The following is a 21548-nucleotide window of genomic DNA, read 5'->3' as shown; positions in this document are numbered from 1 at the left end:
TTGTATTCAATTAGGTGATTTTTCAATATGGTTTCAGCATGGATCAATCTTGGAAACTGGTTTTTCCATTGGTCAGCTCACATTACATTTGTTCAGTGCTGCTTTCTGCAACGACTGTAGGCAGGTCGGACAAGAGTATGTACACCAGTGTCCTTCAGAATGAAGTGCCCATTTGGCTCAATGATACCAATTTAAGAACAAGGCAAGTAATGTGGATACATCAGCATGGTGTAGCCAGCACTGCACCGAATCTGTGTGCCGAGCAGCACGGGATCTTTTTCCCAATAAAACAATAGACAGACGCTGGCTGGTCGATGGTCAGCTAGGTCGCCCGATCTATCTGTCCTTGACTTCTATTTCTGAGATACAATAAAGGATATGGCATACGCAGAACAATGCAAAAACACTGACAAAATGAGAAATCACATCAGGCTGGCCTTGTCTGTACTGGATAGGTCAAATGATGTACTGTGTGCTGCAGCTAGCAGTTCTAGCTGAGCATAAAATGAAAATAAAAGAATGACACCATAAATATGTGATTTATTTTGATTTTGTCTTTTTCTATCCCCCCCCCCTCAAGGTCTTTCTGATCCAGTTTTCTCAAAATTCAATGATAATCCATTTCCCTTGAATCATCACAACAGCAAATGTCAAAATAGTTCTTACACACCATTCCCTCTCCCACACTACGGAAATGAGCTAGTATCTCATCTGTGAAGGACTGGGTGTCGATGAAATACTAAAATTCTGCCCCTCTGAAATCCTCTTAAAGGTTCTCAATTTCTGTGTCCTGCTATCATTTTATTTTTGTGTTTTCTTCTTGGTGTCCCTGACACATGTCAGTTACTCCATGGAGACACTTCTACTTAATCCCTTGATCATAGTTGTTCCAAAAGTGTTGCTCTTTATTTAAGTCAAATTTTATCTGAAGTTCTCGTCACAATAATTCAAACTAAAGATAAATATATTACTTTAAAAAATCAGTTAGTTTACAGAAGGAGTTATCACAGAGGAAAACGTTTAATTTCTATACCCGTTTCATATTTAGAAGAGAGATTGAGTATGTTAAAAGTTTTCTTATGGGCGGCCAAGGAAAACATTTTGTACACACTGCCACTCAGAATCAACATGAAAAGGGCTCAGCAGGGTGTCATAAATAGTGTCAATGAAACCACCTCTTATCCTTGGGGGCCTTGAGACCACACATTTAGCAGTAAAAAATGACAGTTCACAAGCGAGAGGACAACGTTCTTGACAACCGAACACACTGCTGACACTCATATGTTTCAACCCTTCTCCAATAACATTGTGGGGCTGCATCCCCATTGAACATGACTGCACCAATTTGGAGTGCAGTGCAACTGCAGTTTTGGCTTTTGCGTACAGGTTAGAACCACTAGAAACTGTTCGAAAACATTTGGCAAAATTTGAACATTATCTGAAGCATCAAAGGATGCTTATGGATTTGCAGCTCTCCTGTTTCATGATCAAGGGAGGGTGTGACACTGACACTGAAACGTTTATGAATAAAATGCCAAAAGGTCCCTCTATGATCCCCCCTCCCCGTTCAGCAACACCATCGGGGTACATGCTCATCTTTACTGAGAATTTTTAAAACGTGCCTTTACAGAGACAACCCGCACAGTAGTCCTAGACGCATGCAGGCAGGCATCTGGAATTGGTGGGACGTCAAGAGGTTGCATGCCCACCAACACCTAAAACTATTTGCAGGTTGTCTCTGTAAAGGCACATTTTTAAAATTCTCAATAAAGATGGGCATGTGCCACCGACATCATTGCCAACGTGACGGGGGTCTTAGAGGGACACCTTTGCATTTCATTCACACATGTGTCAGTGTCAGACACTTTTGTGATCTGTGATCACGCCACAGTAGGGTGTGAAACAGGAGGGCTGAAAATACATAAGCACTCTTGCGCCTTCGGATCAAGTTTAATTTTTTTGAATACCATCTCGTGGTTCTAGTCAGTACACAAGAGCGAAACTTGCGTTCACACTGCATTCCACAGGGGTGCAATCACACTGAATGGGGATGCAGTCCCACAATGTCCTAACATATGGTGGCGTCGGTACTGTCACAGGTCATCAAGAATGTCGCCTTCTTGCTCATCGCACTACGAACTGTTGTTTTTGATCGCAAAAGTGTGGAAATCAACTCTGCATGGGAAGTGGTGGTTTCACTGATGGATTTTTTGCCATTACTGAAGTCTGTTCATGTTGATTCTGAGAGAGAGTGGGGATGACGTTTCCTCAGCTACCTATAAGAAAACTGCACAATTTCAATGCTAGATGAGTTTTGGTCTCCATCACAAATCCTCAAAAGAAATGGTGAAATGTGGATAAGACAGGGTGCGAAACTTTCTGCACTGGGCAGAACTGTGGTGAAATTTAGTGCCAATGTAACATCATTAACCCACCTTACACGTCACATGAACTTCTGAGCTCTTGCCTTTTCTTCAATGGGTCAACACCTTTATGTTTGAAGCAATGTCGAGCCTGAGGTTGATGTCACAGGGTGCCGCACTTCTGCAGTATTATGAAGGTTGTAGGTACCTCTGAGCCAAATTTCGAAGTTCTGTGTCACTATAGGGACAATTAAGGGGATTCGAGGAAGTGATCCTTCAGATGTGTTGTGCACTGTACTTCAAAACATAAATCACTGTATATTACGCATAGCAGCTCCATGTCCCATTCTCCAGTCTGTATGTGAAAGCTAATTTAAAGAACTACTGTAGGGATTTTGGTACAGTTTTCACAAGGGATGTTTGCATAAATAATTTATAAATATTTCATGCAAATTGGCTGATATGTGCTGAATTTTTCTGTCAGCATGTAGAGACTATTGTCAGAACTACAACAGGGATTTTGATACAGCTTACACTAATTCGTCTGCTTCATGAGGAAGGTTTGTTATCATAATTTGTTATCACTGCACAAGATCTAAGTAGATACTTAGTGGTACACTTACGAAGTTGGGGCAGGTGTGTCTGTGTGTGTGTGTGTGTGTTTTAGTTGTAACAACTTATATATATATATATATATATATATATATATATATATATATATAGTGTTTGTTGGTAATGAGGATCACCCTGTGGCTAAACATGCCTTGGTGCACGGCCAGCACATCTTGGTACAGTGTTACACCGTCTGGGTTATCTGGATACTTCCCACTAACACCAACCTATCCGAACTGCGGAGATGGGAACTTGCTCTTCAATATATCCTCTCTTCCCGTTATCCAGCAGGCCTCAATCTCCGCTAATTTCAAGTTGCCGCCACTCGTACCTCACCTGTCATTCAACAACATCTTTGCCTCTGCACTTCTGCCTCGACTGACATCTCTGCCCAAGCTCTTTGTCTTTAAATACGTCTGCTTGTGTCTGTATATGTGTGGATGGATATGTGTGTGTGTGTGTGTGTGTGTGTGTGTGCGAGTGTATACCCGTCCTTTTTTCCTTTTTCCCCCCCTAACGTAAGTCTTTCCGCTCCCGGGATTGGAATGACTCCTTACCCTCTCCCTTAAAACCCACATTCTTTCGTCTTTCCCTCTCCTTCCCTCTTTCCTGATGAGGCAACAGTTTGTTGCGAAAGCTTGAATTTTGTGTGTATGTTTGTGTTTGTTTGTGTGTCTGTCGACCTGCCAGCGCTTTCATTTGGTAAGTCACATTATCTTTGTTTTTAGATATATTTTTCCTACGTGGAATGTTTCCCTTTATTATAACCATATCATTAATTTGAACCCAACAATTATGTTTGTTATTGTCGCTGTTGCATTTCGAAATCTTTCCTGTCGTCTTATTTTCTCTTTCTGTTTTTACCAGTAGTCTTACTTCGCATTCACCTTCCCCTTTTTACCGTAATACAATTTTATCCCCCCTATATATACTCAATAACACATAACCCACTTCCAAACCATAACCAAAAAAATTTTATTTTCCGCCTTCAACACTACCGCTGCTATAAAATCCACCGTTTCTAGTTCAATACAGCTGCTTTCACGTATTAAACAACCATTTCGGCTAGTTCTCATAACTTTCACTTTATTTCCACTTCCGTTTTTCGCACATCACTGATCATTTTTAGCCGCTCCCCACAGGTTTTAACGTCATTATTTCTTCGTCAGACAATTTTTAGCCCCATTTTCGTAATCTTTCACCACAACACCACTCCTTTTAATACATTTACATGTTTTTTTCGAAATTTTCCGAATTTCTCCGTCCTTTAACGTGTTTTAGCGGCAACACAACCACCTAACCTTCATGCACATCGCTGTCTACCAACCCAAGTTCACCACAGGATCAACTTAACCAACACTTTTTCGCCTTTTTTCATACCAGATCTCCAGTTACTTTCTAGTTCACCCTTATCTCTCCCCATATATTTTTATCTTTCATTTTCATTTCAACCTCATGTTACACTTTCCACCTTCTAATACCATGTCACCCTGACAACACCCCCACAACGACCCCATTAAGTTTTATTAACATTCCCTCCGCAAACATGCTTTCACCCTAGCCAGATTACGCTCGCATATTTTATTTTCTCAGGCTTGTCTGACATTTGGCATAACCCCCAAAGGCCTCACACTTAAAGTTCCCATCTCTGGCTGCAACCCTTCTTTCCATCAGTCCCTATACCAGTTCCAAACTGAACAATCCATTGCCCTTACCCACCTAATCCTTCACCTACACATCAACTCAGCCAATGAACACACCCGTCAACTCCTATCCTTAATAAAAGTCCTCAATCTTTCCTCTCCCACATCCACACCGGCTATTCAGAGCATCCTCCTACAGGCCAACCGCAAATTAGAACAGCATGCCACCCTCCACCTCAAAAAACTATCCAATCTCCTGGTTTCCCACCTCCGGAAAGGCAACTCACTCACCCTTCACAACCTTTCCAGCAAACCTCAACCACCCTTCATTGCACACAAACCCAGTCTCTCCCATCTACTCAGTCTCCCACTTCCAGCTCCACTCCCTCCAAAACCTCAAAATTCCAATCAACACAATCTGGCACCACAACACCCTAATTCAGTAGTTAACCTTTCCTTCAAACCTCTCTCCCAATCCGAAACCTCTGTCCTATCCAAAGGCCTCACCTTCAGCCCCACTCCCAGATTCAACCAAACAGTCCTCGTCAAAGATTTACTGTCCTACACTCGTACTCTCTGCTGGAAGTATCACTTTGCCATGAAGAAAAATGATCCTAATCCTACCCCTATGATCCAACTCCCCAAGACACTATCCAAATTGAACCCTGCCTGGAACAGTTCCGTCCTCCGTCACAGCAGGACCCACCTCCTCTTCCTCAAAATCACCCTCTCCAAACCTTCAAGGAATTTCTGACTTCCAGCCTTGCCTCTCAATCCTTCTTAAAAAACCTTAATCCTACTCCCAACATCACCACTGCTGAAGCCCAGGCTATCCGTGATCTGAAGGCTGACCGGTCCATCGTCATTCTTCCGGCAGACAAGGGTTCCACAACCGTGGTACTTGATCGTTGGGAGTATGTGGCTGAGGGACTGCGTCAGCTTTCAGACAACACCACATACAAAGTTTGCCAAGGTAATCCCATTCCTGATGTCCAGGCGGAGCTTCAAGGAATCCTCAGAACCTTAGGCCCCCTACAAAACCTTTCACCTGACTCCATCAACCTCCTGACCCCACCGACACCCCGCACCCCTACCTTCTACCTTCTTCCTAAAATTCACAAACCCAATCATCCCGGCCGCCCCATTGTAGCTGGTTACCAAGCCCCCACAGAACGTATCTCTGCCTACGTAGATCAACACCTTCAACCCATTACGTGCAGTCTCCCATCCTTCATCAAAGACACCAACCACTTTCTTGAACGCCTGGAATCCTTACCCAATCCGTTACCCCCAGAAACCATCCTGTAACCATTGATGCCACTTCCTTATACACAAATATCCCGCACGTCCAGGGCCTCGCTGCGATGGAGCACTTCCTTTCACGCCGATCACCTGCCACCCTACCTAAAACCTCTTTCCTCATTACCTTAGCCAGCTTCATCCTGACCCACAACTTCTTCACTTTTGAAGGCCAGACATACCAACAATTAAAGGGAACAGCCATGGGTACCAGGATGGCCCCCTCGTACACCAACCTATTCATGGGTCGCTTAGAGGAAGCCTTCTTGGTTACCCAGGCCTGCCAACCCAAAGTTTGGTACAGATTTATTGATGACATCTTCATGATCTGGACTCACAGTGAAGAAGAGCTCCAGAATTTCCTCTCCAACCTCAACTCCTTTGGTTCCATCAGATTCACCTGGTCCTACTCCAAATCCCATGCCACTTTCCTTGATGTTGACCTCCACCTGTCCAATGGCCAACTTCACACGTCCGTCCACATCAAACCCACCAACAAGCAACAGTACCTCCATTATGACAGCTGCCACCCATTCCACATCAAACGGTCCCTTCCCTACAGCCTAGGTCTTCGTGGCAAACGAATCTGCTCCAGTCCGGAATCCCTGAAGCATTACACCAACAACCTGACAACAGCTTTCACATCCCGCAACTACCCTCCCGACCTGGTACACAAGCAAATAACCAGAGCCACTTCCTCATCCTCTCAAACCCAGAACCTCCCACAGAAGAACCACAAAAGTGCCCCACTTGTGACAGGATACTTTCCGGGACTGGATCAGATTCTGAATGTGGCTCTCCAGCAGGGATACGACTTTCTCAAATCCTGCCCTGAAATGAGATCCATCCTTCATGAAATCCTCCCCACTCCACCAAGAGTGTCTTTCCGCCATCCACCGAACCTTCGTAACCTCTTAGTTCATCCCTATGAAATCCCCAAACCACCTTCCCTACCCTCTGGCTCCTACCCTTGTAACCGCCCCCGGTGTAAAACCTGTCCCATGCACCCTCCCACCACCACCTACTCCAGTCCTGTAACCCGGAAGGTGTACACGATCAAAGGCAGAGCCACGTGTGAAAGCACCCACGTGATCTACCAACTGACCTGCCTACACTGTGACGCATTCTATGTGGGAATGACCAGCAACAAACTGTCCATTCGCATGAATGGACACAGGCAGACAGTGTTTGTTGGTAATGAGGATCACCCTGTGGCTAAACATGCCTTGGTGCATGGCCAGCACATCTTGGCACAGTGTTACACCGTCCGGGTTATCTGGATACTTCCCACTAACACCAACCTATCCGAACTCCGGAGATGGGAACTTGCTCTTCAATATATCCTCTCTTCCCGTTATCCAGCAGGCCTCAATCTCCGCTAATTTCAAGTTGCCGCCACTCGTACCTCACCTGTCATTCAACAACATCTTTGCCTCTGCACTTCTGCCTCGACTGACATCTCTGCCCAAACTCTTTGTCTTTAAATACGTCTGCCTGTGTCTGTATATGTGTGGATGGATATGTGTGTGTGCGCGCGAGTGTATACCCGTCCTTTTTTCCTTTTTTTCCCCCCTAAGGTAAGTCTATCCGCTCCCGGGATTGGAATGACTCCTTACCCTTTCCCTTAAAACCCACATCCTTTCGTCTTTCCCTCTCCTTCCCTCTTTCCTGATGAGGCAACAGTTTGTTGCGAAAGCTTGAATTTTGTGTGTTTGTTTGTGTGTCTGTCGACCTGCCAGCACTTTCATTTGGTAAGTCACATCATCTTTGTATGTGTGTGTGTGTGTGTGTGTTTTTTTTTATATATATATATATATATATATATATATATATATATATATATATATATATATATATATATATATATATATATATATATATGAAAAGATTAAATTAAAATCACTGACATCTTTCCACATTCCATAGACCACTCTCTATGTGATCAACTGAGTGTAACTAATTTAATGAAAAATAATATGTTTTAGCAAGATCAAGCAATAATTCATATCAGGGTGGCCAGATATTACTTTAACAGTATTCCTTTTGAATATGAATGCAAATCCTTAACCTCTGTTAGATTTTACTTGGTAAGTCTGTGAAATTATAAGAGCAGATACAGCAATTAATAATGCAAATAAGGGAAGGACAGACTGAAAGTGTGGAACTGGGAAAAATTGTGGACGAAGTGGAAGAGGGCAGAAGAAAAGTTCCCATCTGTGAAGTACTTAGAGTTTTTGTCAGGAAGAATACAGTTAGGTTACACACTGAAGTAAGTACCAAGGACACGTTTACTGTCTTGCAGATTATCTTCTTGCAATAGGGTGTTTAGCCTGAGTCAATGACCATTCATCATTACTGATTTCTTAGAGGTCATCTTGTTAACACAAAATTGCGAAGTGCTTGTACATCAACTAGTGTATGGTGTCAGTTGCCTTACACATCCTCACTCTTTGATCAAGTTAACATTACCAGTGAAGGGATTGGATAATTTTGTGGAAGGTGGGCACACTCAACAAAATTTACTGTAAATGAGGATACAATTGAGGATAACAAGGCCTATAAAGAAATAATGGTATGCATTATCTTGACTGTAAATGGACATACCACAACAATCGTGGGTGAAGAAGGCAGGTCAAAAATGAGAGCTGAACAAAGGTGGTCATGCATTGGAGCTTATTCAATTATGTCACTGGAGCTGCCAGCACAGTTAGAACAAAAGCATCTCTTGTGAGGCCTCGAAGTCGAAAACTTCTGCATACACAGTCATGACTTTGAAATAAAGTAAATGGAGGTTACCACATAAAACAGGAACTTGTGTTCCTTAAACAGGTCAAAATAACTGCACATTTGTATCAACAGCAGCTGATCTAAAATACATGGCTTCAACAGACAGACATAGCCAAAGAAGAATATAACACTGAGATAATATATAGAATGATATCTGACAAGAGAATCTAATTCCAACTGCATATCTGTTGAATGGTCTTCATGTGTCTGTATTATATTAAATGATAGTGAGGGAGTATGCCAAAGCCCTATTAAAAGCTTATGAATGTGGATCTAAATAATGAGAATGAAAGAATCCAAAATCACGTGAGGAGATAGAACTCAGTTTTCAAATCAGGTGGGAAATAAATATAAGATGTCTCTACAAGTGATAGACAGGTTGTTTCTTTTTGTACTTATCATCTTAAAAATTTTGTTCCTGTCTCTTACCTAAATGCTGGAAATAGAATTTAATCTAAAACATTTTTGTTGATTGTGTTACACACTATTTATAAACGGTAGAATAAAATAAACAGTAGCTTAAGGCATTACCATTTTTACTAATACCAACCTCTTCAGTAGCCCCATATATACTCAATAAATGGAGCGATATATGTCCAAAGATTGAACCAGCTGATTTATACAGAATAAACAGTCTGAATAACAATAGCAAAATGCTCTTTGCTATTTTGACATTTTCAGTTGTTGTTTCCTGACAAAGTTCTTTTGCCCATTCATAGATCTGCAACAAAAACACTTGCTGGCTTACAATTTTTTAAGGAAACAGGCACATATATGAAAATCAACATGATAACTGAAATTATGGTTTCAGAACAACATGAAGAACACACACATGGTTGCCTCTAATGACATGGTTCAACAGCTGTCTTATCGCGGAAAGGTGAGTATAAGATGGAACACCATTGCAACAAATTTCTCCATGCTTATTATGCTAAAAGATAGTCAATCCTGATTATTTAGCTGTATATAAACCCTTTCTGATTTCCACGCTTTTTTCAATTTTTGGTCAAATCAGGAGTTGAGAAAAAGACCTGTTTAATATGACTGCAAATCACAAGTACACAGTGTTACTAACCAATAATCTCAAAATTGAGCACTACGCATTGGATGTGACTTACAACAAAAAGTGTGGAAAGTTCTGCATCAGGAACACCTTAACTGAACAACACCAAACTGATAATTTTTGACAACTGACAAACTACAGTGATTGAATTTAATATTTTAATAATAAAAACAGTTCTGATGGCAACAAATTTATTTGTATAAAACATTCTTGAACTACTTGCTGTCTTGCTGTGTCACCTAAGGACAAAACCTCGAGCTTTTGACGATTGCTTTCACTGTCTTTGTCAGGAGCAACTGACAAAGACGTGGAGGTAATCGTCGAAAGCTCGAGGTTTTATCCTGAACTGACACAGCAACATGTCCAGGAATGTTGTATATAACAGAGCTGTTGCACAATACTTCATTCTCAACAAATTTATTATTTGTAATTCTGGTATCTGGCTTCAGTCTCTACACCTGTAGTAAAGCAATGGCTCTGAAATGTGTAGCATTTATAATGGGTGAAGTATGACAAAATTTACACACAAAACTAACATAAAATGATATATTTATTATATAAAATTTTGTGTTATCCAGATAATGTGAGAAGCCGGTTCATGGAGCTGCTGTGTAGCACCTATGAGTGCCTGTCTCACACTGCTAACTAACTAGCAGAGGTTAGGTGTTATAAATGGGAAATTCCACCCTCTATTCAAGATTAAAATCCACAAATATTGTGTGTAAAACCAGAAAAATGAATACTGGTGCATCAGCAGAATTCATAAAATCTGCTTCAAACTGTGTTAGATTTTACTCCTCCCCCCTCCACCAATAATTATGCATAGTGCTGAAAAGATGGATTGGCCACAGGTAATAGCCCAGAAATTAGTGCCAAAACTATTCATTACAAAAAATATGTTGGTGCCATACTACACTAAAGGTGAAATTGATCACATCGCTCAAATTGTAAACAGTATGCATCCTTAGATGCAATGCAGAGCCTAATGCAAAGCAGACTAATCTATTTCCTGCACTTGACAGTTATAAACAACACAGGTGGAGTTCAGATCAGCATATTTATGAAACCTACAAAAACAGATGCAGTTATTAATGCAAAATCATGCCATCCATATACATATAAATGGGCCTTTTTTATATCTGTGGTTCATAGGGTGGGTAAATATGTCAACTATAGAAACACCCAGTCTGATCAGTATTGTATACATGGGCAATATTCTGGACAAGATAGGTCAGTTACTTCAAAGTATAACGTCACTTACAGATGAAACTGAAACAAACTTTAGGTAATCATCAGAATGAGTTTTACTAGCCCAGTATTCATGATATTAAATGTAATGACTGTGATAAACAATACACTGGATAGACAGGCTCCAATTTCTTTATCAGATTCAAAGAACATACCATTAGAGTTTATCTATATTTGGCCAGCGACTTTTTAATTGTGAACACTAAGCAGGCACTATAAATGACAGTTTAAAAAATATTGTGTAATACTCCAAAAAGTTAAGCACTGGAAGAAATAAAAATTTACAGCCCTCAGAAGTATTCGACTCAAAATTTGTTAAATGAGTAGAAAGACTTCAAGGAAAAACATTTCTATAACTTATTTGCTGAATTATTATCATTTCAACATACTGCTCTTCTATTTTACATTTTATGTTTTTAACATTTTTGGAATGTAAATAGTATGACGTACTTAAACAACACTGGTTTAAATAAATTTTTAATATCAGATGTGTGCATATAATAGAGCGGTTTACAATGAGAGATTATTTGACTAAATTTAAAGCAATAGATAACAGCAAATAGTATAGAATTTGGAATTGGTATCAGACCACTATATCTGTATGGTATGCTACACAGTAGCCAGTGTTTTTAATGAGTTTAGGTATGTGTCTAATAAAACAGTAGCAAGCCGACAGGTCGTAACTGCATACTGCAATGCCACAATGTTCCTCAACACATAGTACTGGACACTGAACATTACTACATTGACCCACCAGCAAGAGAAGCAACTACTATAACAACACAAGCTTATCTGTATCCCTGTGGTGACCATATAAGTCCAGCTTAACATATTTATTGTTCAATGTGCCTGTACCACAACAAACTATTAATTCCTTTAACTACATGGCAGACGACAATATTTTGTTTGCGCTGTGATTATGTTTTATTGTAATATGTTTTCGAATTATTTATGATGCTGTGCCACAACCTAGTCTGGTGGCCCAGCACAGGTTGAGAACAGCATATAGGGTGAGGTACCAATCACACCACAGGCTCAGCACTATGGAGTAAGAAAGCATACTCAGAATGCAAGAGCAATCTTTCAGTACTCTGACACTGCAACTGACTCTGAAAGCTAAATTTCAGACACCTTGCAGAAGTGCCACCGAGTATGGAAGAGCTGACTGGAAGGGAAAACCAGTACAAAATAATTCAGCACTGCTTAACAGTTACAACATATTGCAGATAGCATGCTATGACTTCCAGGTGTAAGTGTTGCTGTAAGGGAAATCACTCACAGTGTGGCTCACATGTATATTGGCCAATTTAGATCCTCACTCTCAGAACTTCCTTGTGCACAACAATATCCAGATATGTACAGTATGCCAAGCAACGATCTATGTCAGCTGATTACTACAAGACAGGCATCACTTGAAGTACAAGATGAAGTAGCCAGTGTCCATCCAGGGACTTTACCACCAGCAGCTGCAGACTAACACTCAAGCTAAAGTCTGTAGGCAGATAACTTGGCACCTTCACAACGCTGTGTTACATGCTGGGTGATTTACTTCTGTTGGCGACCACCTGCCTGGTGGGCCGTGAAATCAAGCCTCAGCCAGCTAGTTGCCTACCTAAACTCTTGCTGTTGTCCGACCCGTGCTTGCCAGTGCGGATCCTGACCATCGCCCGTGGCAGGCGCATACCATCATGTTCAGTCACACCAGGCAGCATGGTTTAAATAATGCCTGTCACCATGTGTTGTACACGGCATCCAAGAAGCGACAGAGCAGCAAGAGGTTGCCTCTGTCATCTGCCGTCGCCAGCACACCACTGTATGTCAGGACTGTGCAGCCATGCTGATATATGCAGCCACTAACACACACACACACACACACACACACACACACACACACACACACACACACTCCTTGGCAGACAATTGCTGATGCTGGCACACCACACGACTGTGGCCAAGACTGTCATGGAGGACGACGAACAGGGAAATGCCGCCTAATTTTGACTTTCCCACCACAATATGGGTTACTTCCCAGCCCCTACACTCTAGCATCGGATGTGGTCGCTGCTACTTGGACAACCACCATCCATGGCTGAAGAATTGGGTTTCTAACACCTCTACGTTCAGGTGTCAGTAGTTTTTCAATGCCAGCGGCAACCATTTATAAAAAGGACACTGCAGCTGTGATGTCGCTGACTATGCCAGTATGAAGCTCCAGTGGTACTACTGTGGTGAGTGAACTTGCTAATTTAGTGACTCTCTTGCTCACAGACATGACAGGAAGACTGACTGTCATAAGAATCTACAAGTATGGCTTGTGAAGTCAGAAGAGCCTCCTGACTTGTCTCAGTTCCAAGGTAAAGACGACTATTACAATGTACAACCAGTAAAATGCAAGTAGTATAATTTTACAGGCCACGAGTTGCCTTGTGCTCAGTCAGTGGCTGTTACCTGTAGAATATGGTGGTTCTATGGGCATAAGGCACATCAGTGGTCAGAGTCAAAATGATTAACGATACGTCGCAAGAATTGAGAGCATTTCCTGTTGTTATGTTTGAGTATCTATAGTGCCCCGTCTAATTTTTTTTATTTTGTGTGTACTTTGATGTATGTGCTGTGTGCGGAAAGTAAATTCAGACACTGTTCTGAAAACTGTAAGAAATGTATGCCAGTTTGTGCTGTCTAAAATGGGCAATGTATCTTGTGTGTAGGGAGCATGGCTTATTGTTTTGGTCTGTAAAGTAGTAAACATGCGTATACATTCAGGCAGAAAGATGTGTTTTCCTAGTACTATGTTTAAGAATCCTCCTTTTCATTCTATATTGTTCTCTTATTTGTTTTATATGTAATTGTTAGAGGTTCAGCCACATTGTTTTTAATATCACAGCATATGCCACCCTTGAGGAAACATTGCAAATTTTAGTAGCTCAAACAGCTTTGGCGAGAGTGGACCAGGCAGAGGAAATAAGGGTTGAGAAGGAAAAGAACTGTTTTGTGTGGTAGAGTTACTACAAAGGATATGCAGAAGAGGCAGCAAGAATTTGACAATGATTGTGTTAAAAATAGGTGCCTGTATGGTCCTCTGATAAGGTGTACTAGGTTTATGCAAAGTCTTGAGAGATTAAAAAAGAGCAGTGCTTGTGCAGAAGTGGAAGGTAAGAAGGAAGAAGTTTACAGTGTAAGTTTAGTTCATGTTCAAAGTGTGAAGGTTGTGGCAGTAGAGGAGAATAAAGTGGGCTTATCAGCTCCAACATCTTGTGAAACCATGGAGTATGGATTAGATGTAATTCCAGATGAGATGTGTGTGTGAATAACAACTTGGGTGATACTGATTTCACTGCAGTATTATCTAACACATCAGGTGATGCTGGGTATTTCAAAGAGGCCATGGAGCCTTGACAAGATGTCCAATAAAGTACATATGCCAATGATTATTGTATCGAGCAGAGTTGAACTGCACCGTAATTTTGTTGTAGATTCTGCGAAGGATGCACAGCAAGTTATTGATAATGTTAGTTATGTTGCACATGATGTGGATGAAAAATAGTACAGGCGCATTTATTTTTGAAGGACACAAATTTGTTGCCGCCTGTGATAGTGACGCCTCCTCAGAAGAGGGGAGGGAGGAAGAGGAAGAAGAGGATACATGCTTGTAAGGCCAAAAAGGTATAATCAGTTCATGACTGTGTGCAGGAGGATCAGAAGGTTCATAGCATTGAAGATACTTGCAATGTAATGTTTACTGAAGAGAAGAGGAAACGTCATGCTAAAAATGCTCTTTGGCAACAGAAAATGAAATTTGGGGAGATGATATTTCAGCTGCTGCTGCAAATGAAACATTGTTGCAAGGTTCTCCTGTTGCGAGGGACAAACCAACTAAACTGCACACAAAATCATTATGATTCAGTTCTTATGATAAAGTGGCACAGGGAAGTTGTTCTGGGAGAGTGAAGGTATAAGGTCGCATAGCTTGCAGCATAAGATGAAGCAGCCAGCCACCATCCATGGACTTAACCACCAATAGCTGCAGATTCCCACCTGAGCTAAACTCCTTATGCAGGAAACCTGGCACTTTCATGTCGCTGTGTCACTAGCTGGGTGACTTCTTTCACCTGGCAAACCTCCCTGACAGTCTTTGAATTTCAGCCTGGACCAGCTACACTATCTCTGTTCTCTGACCCGTGCGGGTCTACACTGTTGCGGACCACCACCCCGAACAGGCACATACTATTGTCTTCGGTCGTGTTGGACACCACAGTTTAAAACACTGTCATCTCAGTGGCCAAGCAGCGAGGGGGCTGCCTCTTGTCATCTGCCACCAGCGGCACGCTGCCTTTGTCAGGAGTCTGCAATAGTGTTGATGCCAGTAACTGCAATTCAAAGCATGCACTGCCTGCCTAGTGAGTAACTGCTAACACCAGCATGCCACGTGTGGCCAATGAAGTCGCTAAGGAAAACAACCTCTCTCCAGCTATTGTTCTGTTCCTGTAACCAACGTTACAAAGACTTTCTTAACTGGGGATGTTCTAGCAACAATTTGCTGTCTCCACCATCTCCGCAGTCCACAGCCATGCGGTAAAATGGCATTTCATCCTTGCTTTCCAGCATCCAATCCTCCTGCTATTGTAGTGGTGATGCCCCAACCCCTACAACAGCAGTTTTAACAAGTAGATTGGAGATGTATGCAAGTATACAACTTGTGCATAGTCAATATCAAATACTGACTATGAGGTGGGACACGTCACTATACTGGTCTCCCTTCAGGAGAAGAAATGCCTAGCAAGGTAGTCCACACTAGGCATGTCTCTCCATGATGACCCCTGGTGTCTTGCCAGTGATAGATACATATGGAGGGCGTGTGGGGCGTGCACCCCCTTGCGGGGTCACCAGTCAGCCCGCATGCTATTCGTTCACTTCTTTCGTCAGTCAACTTGACTGAATCGAGTTATCGAACAGTTTTATTTTCCTACGTAGCACGCACGCCTGCATCATCGTATTTTACACATTTCTGTCTGGCACACATATCGATAACACATACGTACGAGAAAAGTCGTGGCCATTCTAGTGAAACTTGATATGTTATTCCGTCCGAGATTTGTTTGAGAAAAGTCGCGAATATTCTACTGTTTTCTTGTACAGAGAACCTTCAATACGAAGCATTATAAATATGGTCTATTTGCCATATAGGAAACTAGTTTACACTCAGAAGCAGAAATATTAAGACTGAAGAATGAATAAGTAAAAAATCCTAGTTTTAGCAAGTGCAAGTGTGAAGATTAGTCAAGGGTGAAAGTTATCAGTTGATTGGGAAGTATTAATAATAGTAATACATAGCAATTTCTCAGTAAAAATATTGTTATGAGACTCTTAACAATATTTTTACTAATAACATAACAATATTTTTACTAATAATGTAACAATAGTTTCCCATACCTAAGAGAACCTCAATTGTAAAATTTTTTATATCATAAAATGGCATTGTCTTGTATATGTGTGTAATCAGTTTAAATAAAACTTTCTTAAACTTCACATGTGACTTGATTACTTTTTATTAGGGTAAAAGTAAAGGTAGCTCAAGATATTAGTGCCCCTTCCTTGAAGTTTTTCTGAATCTGCCACTGTGTCTTGCACAGCACGAGCTTTTCTCGGCCACTGTGCTAGACACACTGGCAACACATACACAACCGTCTAGTTCAGTCAAGTGCATGCCAGAGGGAAGTTCTTAATATTTTGGTTTCTGCTATCAGCCTTTTAAACTTCTTTACATTTTTTAATGTATTAGTAGATTTAAGCAATATTGTCCCACTTTCTCACATACATTATGATGCTTTTCTGTTTATACACATGATATTTGTTATTTTTAATCATTTTTACTATGGATCAAGTGAAGAACAGAGGGTGAAACTTCGTCTTTGTAAAGTCTTAGCTTGGCAGTTAGTTAGCAGTGAGTGACAGGCACCAGTAGTTGCTTCACAGCTTCTCTGGATTACACTTCGATTTATTTTATAGAAAAACTATGTCATTTATATGTCAGGTTGTAGGCAGCAAGTTTTGTCATAAATGACTCATTATAAAGTATATAATACATTTCAGAGTCTTTGATCTGAAGATGGTCATAATACACCAAAACCAGTTACCACAACTAAAAATAAATAATTTATTGCAATTTAGACATCTTTTTAATATTAAAGAAAAAACTGATGCTCCAGTATTTCCATAATTGTGGGGATATGGTAACTAAGACGTAATCCTTACGCAAGCTTATTTTCACTACAGGAAAACGTCATTCCAACAGATGAAGAATGGCGTGAGCACTTAATCGCCATCAAGTGTGTCTGAAGTTACTGGAACTTCTCTAGTAGACACCATAGCACGGCACCTGCAGTTTATCATAATTTTTTCATACTTTTCTCAAAGTCATATTACTGGAATGAGGGATACTGGAGCGTCATAAAGACAGACTGTGCAAACAGTTGGCTGTAGTTCAATCACTGCAGAAGGACTCAGAACACAGATGTGAGAAGAAAAGTAGACACAGGTTCCTCAAGAAGAACTACACTACAAGAAGACTGCAGGACCATTTGACTGACTGACAAATATTAGGTTGGTCCATAAGTTCATAGCATTTTTGTTTTGCAGGATGGTATTCCAGTGCTATGGGCTTATTTATAGATCATCATTTTTTATTTATAGTTCATTGCTGATATTTGAGTTTACATATTGTCATTTTATCATTTGGAGATGGTGAGTGGAGTTGTGGACACTAGAAAATGAAGTGTCAAGTGGAAAAATCTCAACATTCCCAATGTATTCTTCTGTTTGAATAATGGCATCTGCCAAGCCTTAGTTGCCAAAGGTTTTGGAGCAATAATAATATAACTTCAGTATTCACAAAATTAAATGTGTGACTCACCTCATAAATTGTAATGCCTTCTTTAGGAATTTATGTAGTGGTTGTGACGCCCGCTTCAGATGCAGTAAACATTATTGCATGTCAAATAATTTACAAAATAAAACAATGGGAAGTCCAGGATGGAATAACAACAATATTATGAAAAGGACAGACTGCTACAAACCTTACAGAGGAGACATAGACAGGCACAATGAAAAGACTGCTATATTTTTAGCTCTTGACCAAAAGGCCTTCTACTGAGGTAGAGAGGAAACACACACACACACACACACACACACACACACACACACACACACACACACGTGCAAGACTGCTCTGGTGGCTGTGGTTGAGGTGTGTGTGTGTGTGTGTGTGTGTGTGTGTGTGTGTGTGTGTGTGTGTGTGTGTGTGTGTGCGCGTGCGTGTGTGCGCGTGCGTGTGCGTGTGTGCGTGTGTGTGTGAATTTTCTTCTATATAAGAAGGTCTTTTGACCGAAAGCTAAAATGTACTGCAATCTCTTTGTTGTGCCTGTCTGTGACTCAGCATCTCCTGTTTGTGGTCAATAGCAATATAGCCTTTTCGTAATACTGTTGTGAATTTTGAAGATAAAATTAGTGTTAAACTGCCACTACATATCATTTTAACTTTTCTCAGAATTAGCTTATAATATCTGTGGTAAACATCTTTCGTTACTGAAAATATTCAAGTCAAACAATTAGATAAAATTTAATAATGCTATTTTTAATTAATAATGCTCACATAACAATTGTTCTAGCAAAATAGAAATACCCAACCACTGTCTTTCATTGAAAAATTATAATACCCGCACAACGTTATAATACACAAATTTTGCTGTCCAAATTAACATTGTGGCACACAAAATCACCAGAGCAGAAATAAATGCGAGAACTCTCAGTGATTATTTCATGTGTAATGCTGTGCTACAGCTTACATGAAATGTGATGCTGTCAATACTTTGCAAGGCAGTGATTGCCAATATCAATGCAGAACGGTAGAAAACAGCAACTAATTGTGAACCTCTGACCTGATTCTTTACACCTACGTACACACGCTTTGCAGATGATTGTAGAGCGCATGGCAGAGGATACTTTGTGTCATTCCCGGTCATTCCCTTCCCTCTTCTTTTCACAAATGGTGCAAGAGAAAAATGATTACATGTATTTTTTAAATGAAAGTTCCGCCATTTCACTATATAGATTGTCTATTCTACTATACGATCATGATTTTGGGCTTTGGCCATTTTCAAGTATTGCCGTGTTGAGCATGATCAGACTTCTATAAATGAAGTCATCGTCGAAACATATTAAACTTGGGTATATAATGCATGTGGCATAGCATAAAAATGTGAACATATTCATGAAAGGTCTGGGAAAACTAAAACAAACATGTGTGACATACACTGAATAACAGTGCCATAAAATGTTAGCAACAGTCATTATACATGCAGGTACCATTATCTCAAGCCACACAAGTGACAAGAGTTCTTGTATCATGTTCCTGTGTGCGTAGCAAGCATTTTTTTTAAACAGAAAATGGTGGGTGACAACTGAACTCCATCATGCAATTATAATTTTTCACATGCATTTTGTATCCTATCCCAATAACATTACTTCAAAGCATTTTTTTTTCCATTCAATAACAAAAAACAACAGCAATGTTGACTCTGACTATGTATTTGGTGTTTTAGCTAAAAATGACATCCAACTACATGTATTTTTTCAGTCAGTGCTTAAACATTAATAGTTACAGAGAAAAAACAACAATTTTGCTGGGGAAATCCATCAAGATTCTGGGGTCTCTAAAACCTCATCAGACTTATGATGTTCTCCTTCTCCAGACTAAGGCAGGTACAAGCTACATTTCCTTTAAGAAAACTTAACGAAAATTCCTGGATGGAGTAATACATAATATAAGGGGAAAACAGCCACTCGCCTATAGCGTATTGATGCAGGGAGCACAGTAACACATAACAGAAAACAATATTCACACCAGTGTTCAAGCACTAGCTCTTTTTCCAGCAATAGTACACACATTCAACGAGTTAATGCTCAGAAGCTAGTGTGGATGCTGTTTTCTGTTGTGTGTTACCGTGCTCCATGCATCGATATGCTATGTTTCCATTACACACACACACACACACACACACACACACACACACACACACACAAAATTTTTCAGAATAAAATTTAGTCGTCAGTTTTTTCAGAATAAAATTCAGTTGTCAGTTGCAAATATATTTTTATTATACTTTACAGGTTTCGGCAAATTAATTTGTCATCTTAGTATGGTTCTGCAGATGTCAACATCATCTTGATGGAAGCATAATGCCATGACGCATTGAGAAATGTACGTATTGTGATTATAGTAAATACAGATTGATAATTGATTCACATCTATGTATATGTCAACAGCTTGACATATACATAGATGTGATTCAGTTACTGTATATTGTCAGTCTGTGTTTACAATAACTGCATGCAATACATACATTTCTGGACTTACCATAACATTATGCTTCTATCAATACGATACTGACATCTGCTAATCCAATACTAAACTTCTGAAGATGACAAATTAATTAGTCAAAACCAGTAAAGCATAATAAAAATATATTTGCAACTGATGACTGAATTTTTTTCTGGGAAATGGTTAATGTAATGTACAAATTTTAGAGCTTAAGCTTCAGGTCATCTCAGGTATTAGGAAAGTGCATTGAATCCTGGTGATGCTATTCCATAGTCGAAAAGGTACTATGTAACCTGACTGAGCAACATTATTTATTTTTTTTTTTTTTTTAAAATACAGAATGCAATGGGAGTCGACAAAGTCTGTGAAATTTTAAAGACAGAGACTGCTAGAGATGAAGTACAGTACACACAAATTGCAATGAACCAGTATTTCTAGATGACTGACAGTTGTTGCATAAGTCTCTCCTGTAGCATTCCTTACTGCCACACTGTCATATCTCACAATACACTTTTTTGGTATTCCATTCTTAAGACACATAATGGAAAGAGTACTTTTGTTTTTAGAGTTTTACATGTTTGTCAGCAGAATGGGAACATATTGCAATACTCATACAAAAAATATAATCATGTTATCATTCTAAAAATGATTATTTAATGCACTATTCTCTTTCAATATACTGAATATGATATGCCAGTTAATGATTCCACGTATTGTGGAAAAAGTTGTTATACAATAAGTGTACACTGATGAGCCAAAACATTATTACCACCTGCTTAATAGCTTGTTTGTCCGTCTTCAGAACTAAATACATGACTGATTCTACATACTAGGGAACTGACAGTTTGTTGGTAGGTTTTTGAAGGTATGTGGTATTAGATGTCTATGCACAAGTCATTTCAATTCTCGTAACAGGGCACTGACTGGTATGCATGGGGATTGCACTCAGTGTGACCCAGATGGGTTCGACAGTATTTACATCAGACGAATTTGGTTGCTAAGACATCAACACAAGTTCTCTATAATGCTCCTCAAACTACTGTATCATGGTTCTGGCTCTGAGTCACAGACAAATATACTGCTGAAACATGACATCGCCTTCAGGGAAGACATCAAGCATGAAAGGATGCAGGTGTTTCACAGCTGTCAGTGTGTCT

The 21548-nt window shown here is 40.2% G+C and overlaps 1 protein-coding gene across 1 annotated transcript in view; it reads right to left on the bottom strand.

Moving 5' to 3' along the window:
• The window catches only part of LOC124799730 (Fanconi anemia group I protein-like), a 278348-nt gene that overhangs the window by 47520 nt on the left and 209280 nt on the right, over window positions 1-21548 (bottom strand). The window contains exon 19 of the mRNA XM_047262946.1: window positions 9255-9425. Coding sequence (XP_047118902.1) covers window positions 9255-9425 — 171 coding nt within the window. The remainder of the gene's footprint in view (window positions 1-9254; window positions 9426-21548) is intronic.

The sequence above is a fragment of the Schistocerca piceifrons genome, chromosome 1, assembly GCF_021461385.2.
Source record: "Schistocerca piceifrons isolate TAMUIC-IGC-003096 chromosome 1, iqSchPice1.1, whole genome shotgun sequence".
NCBI lineage: Eukaryota > Metazoa > Arthropoda > Insecta > Orthoptera > Acrididae > Schistocerca > Schistocerca piceifrons.
Note: the sequence above shows the minus strand (reverse complement) of the source record. Positions and strands in the feature narration are given on the sequence as shown.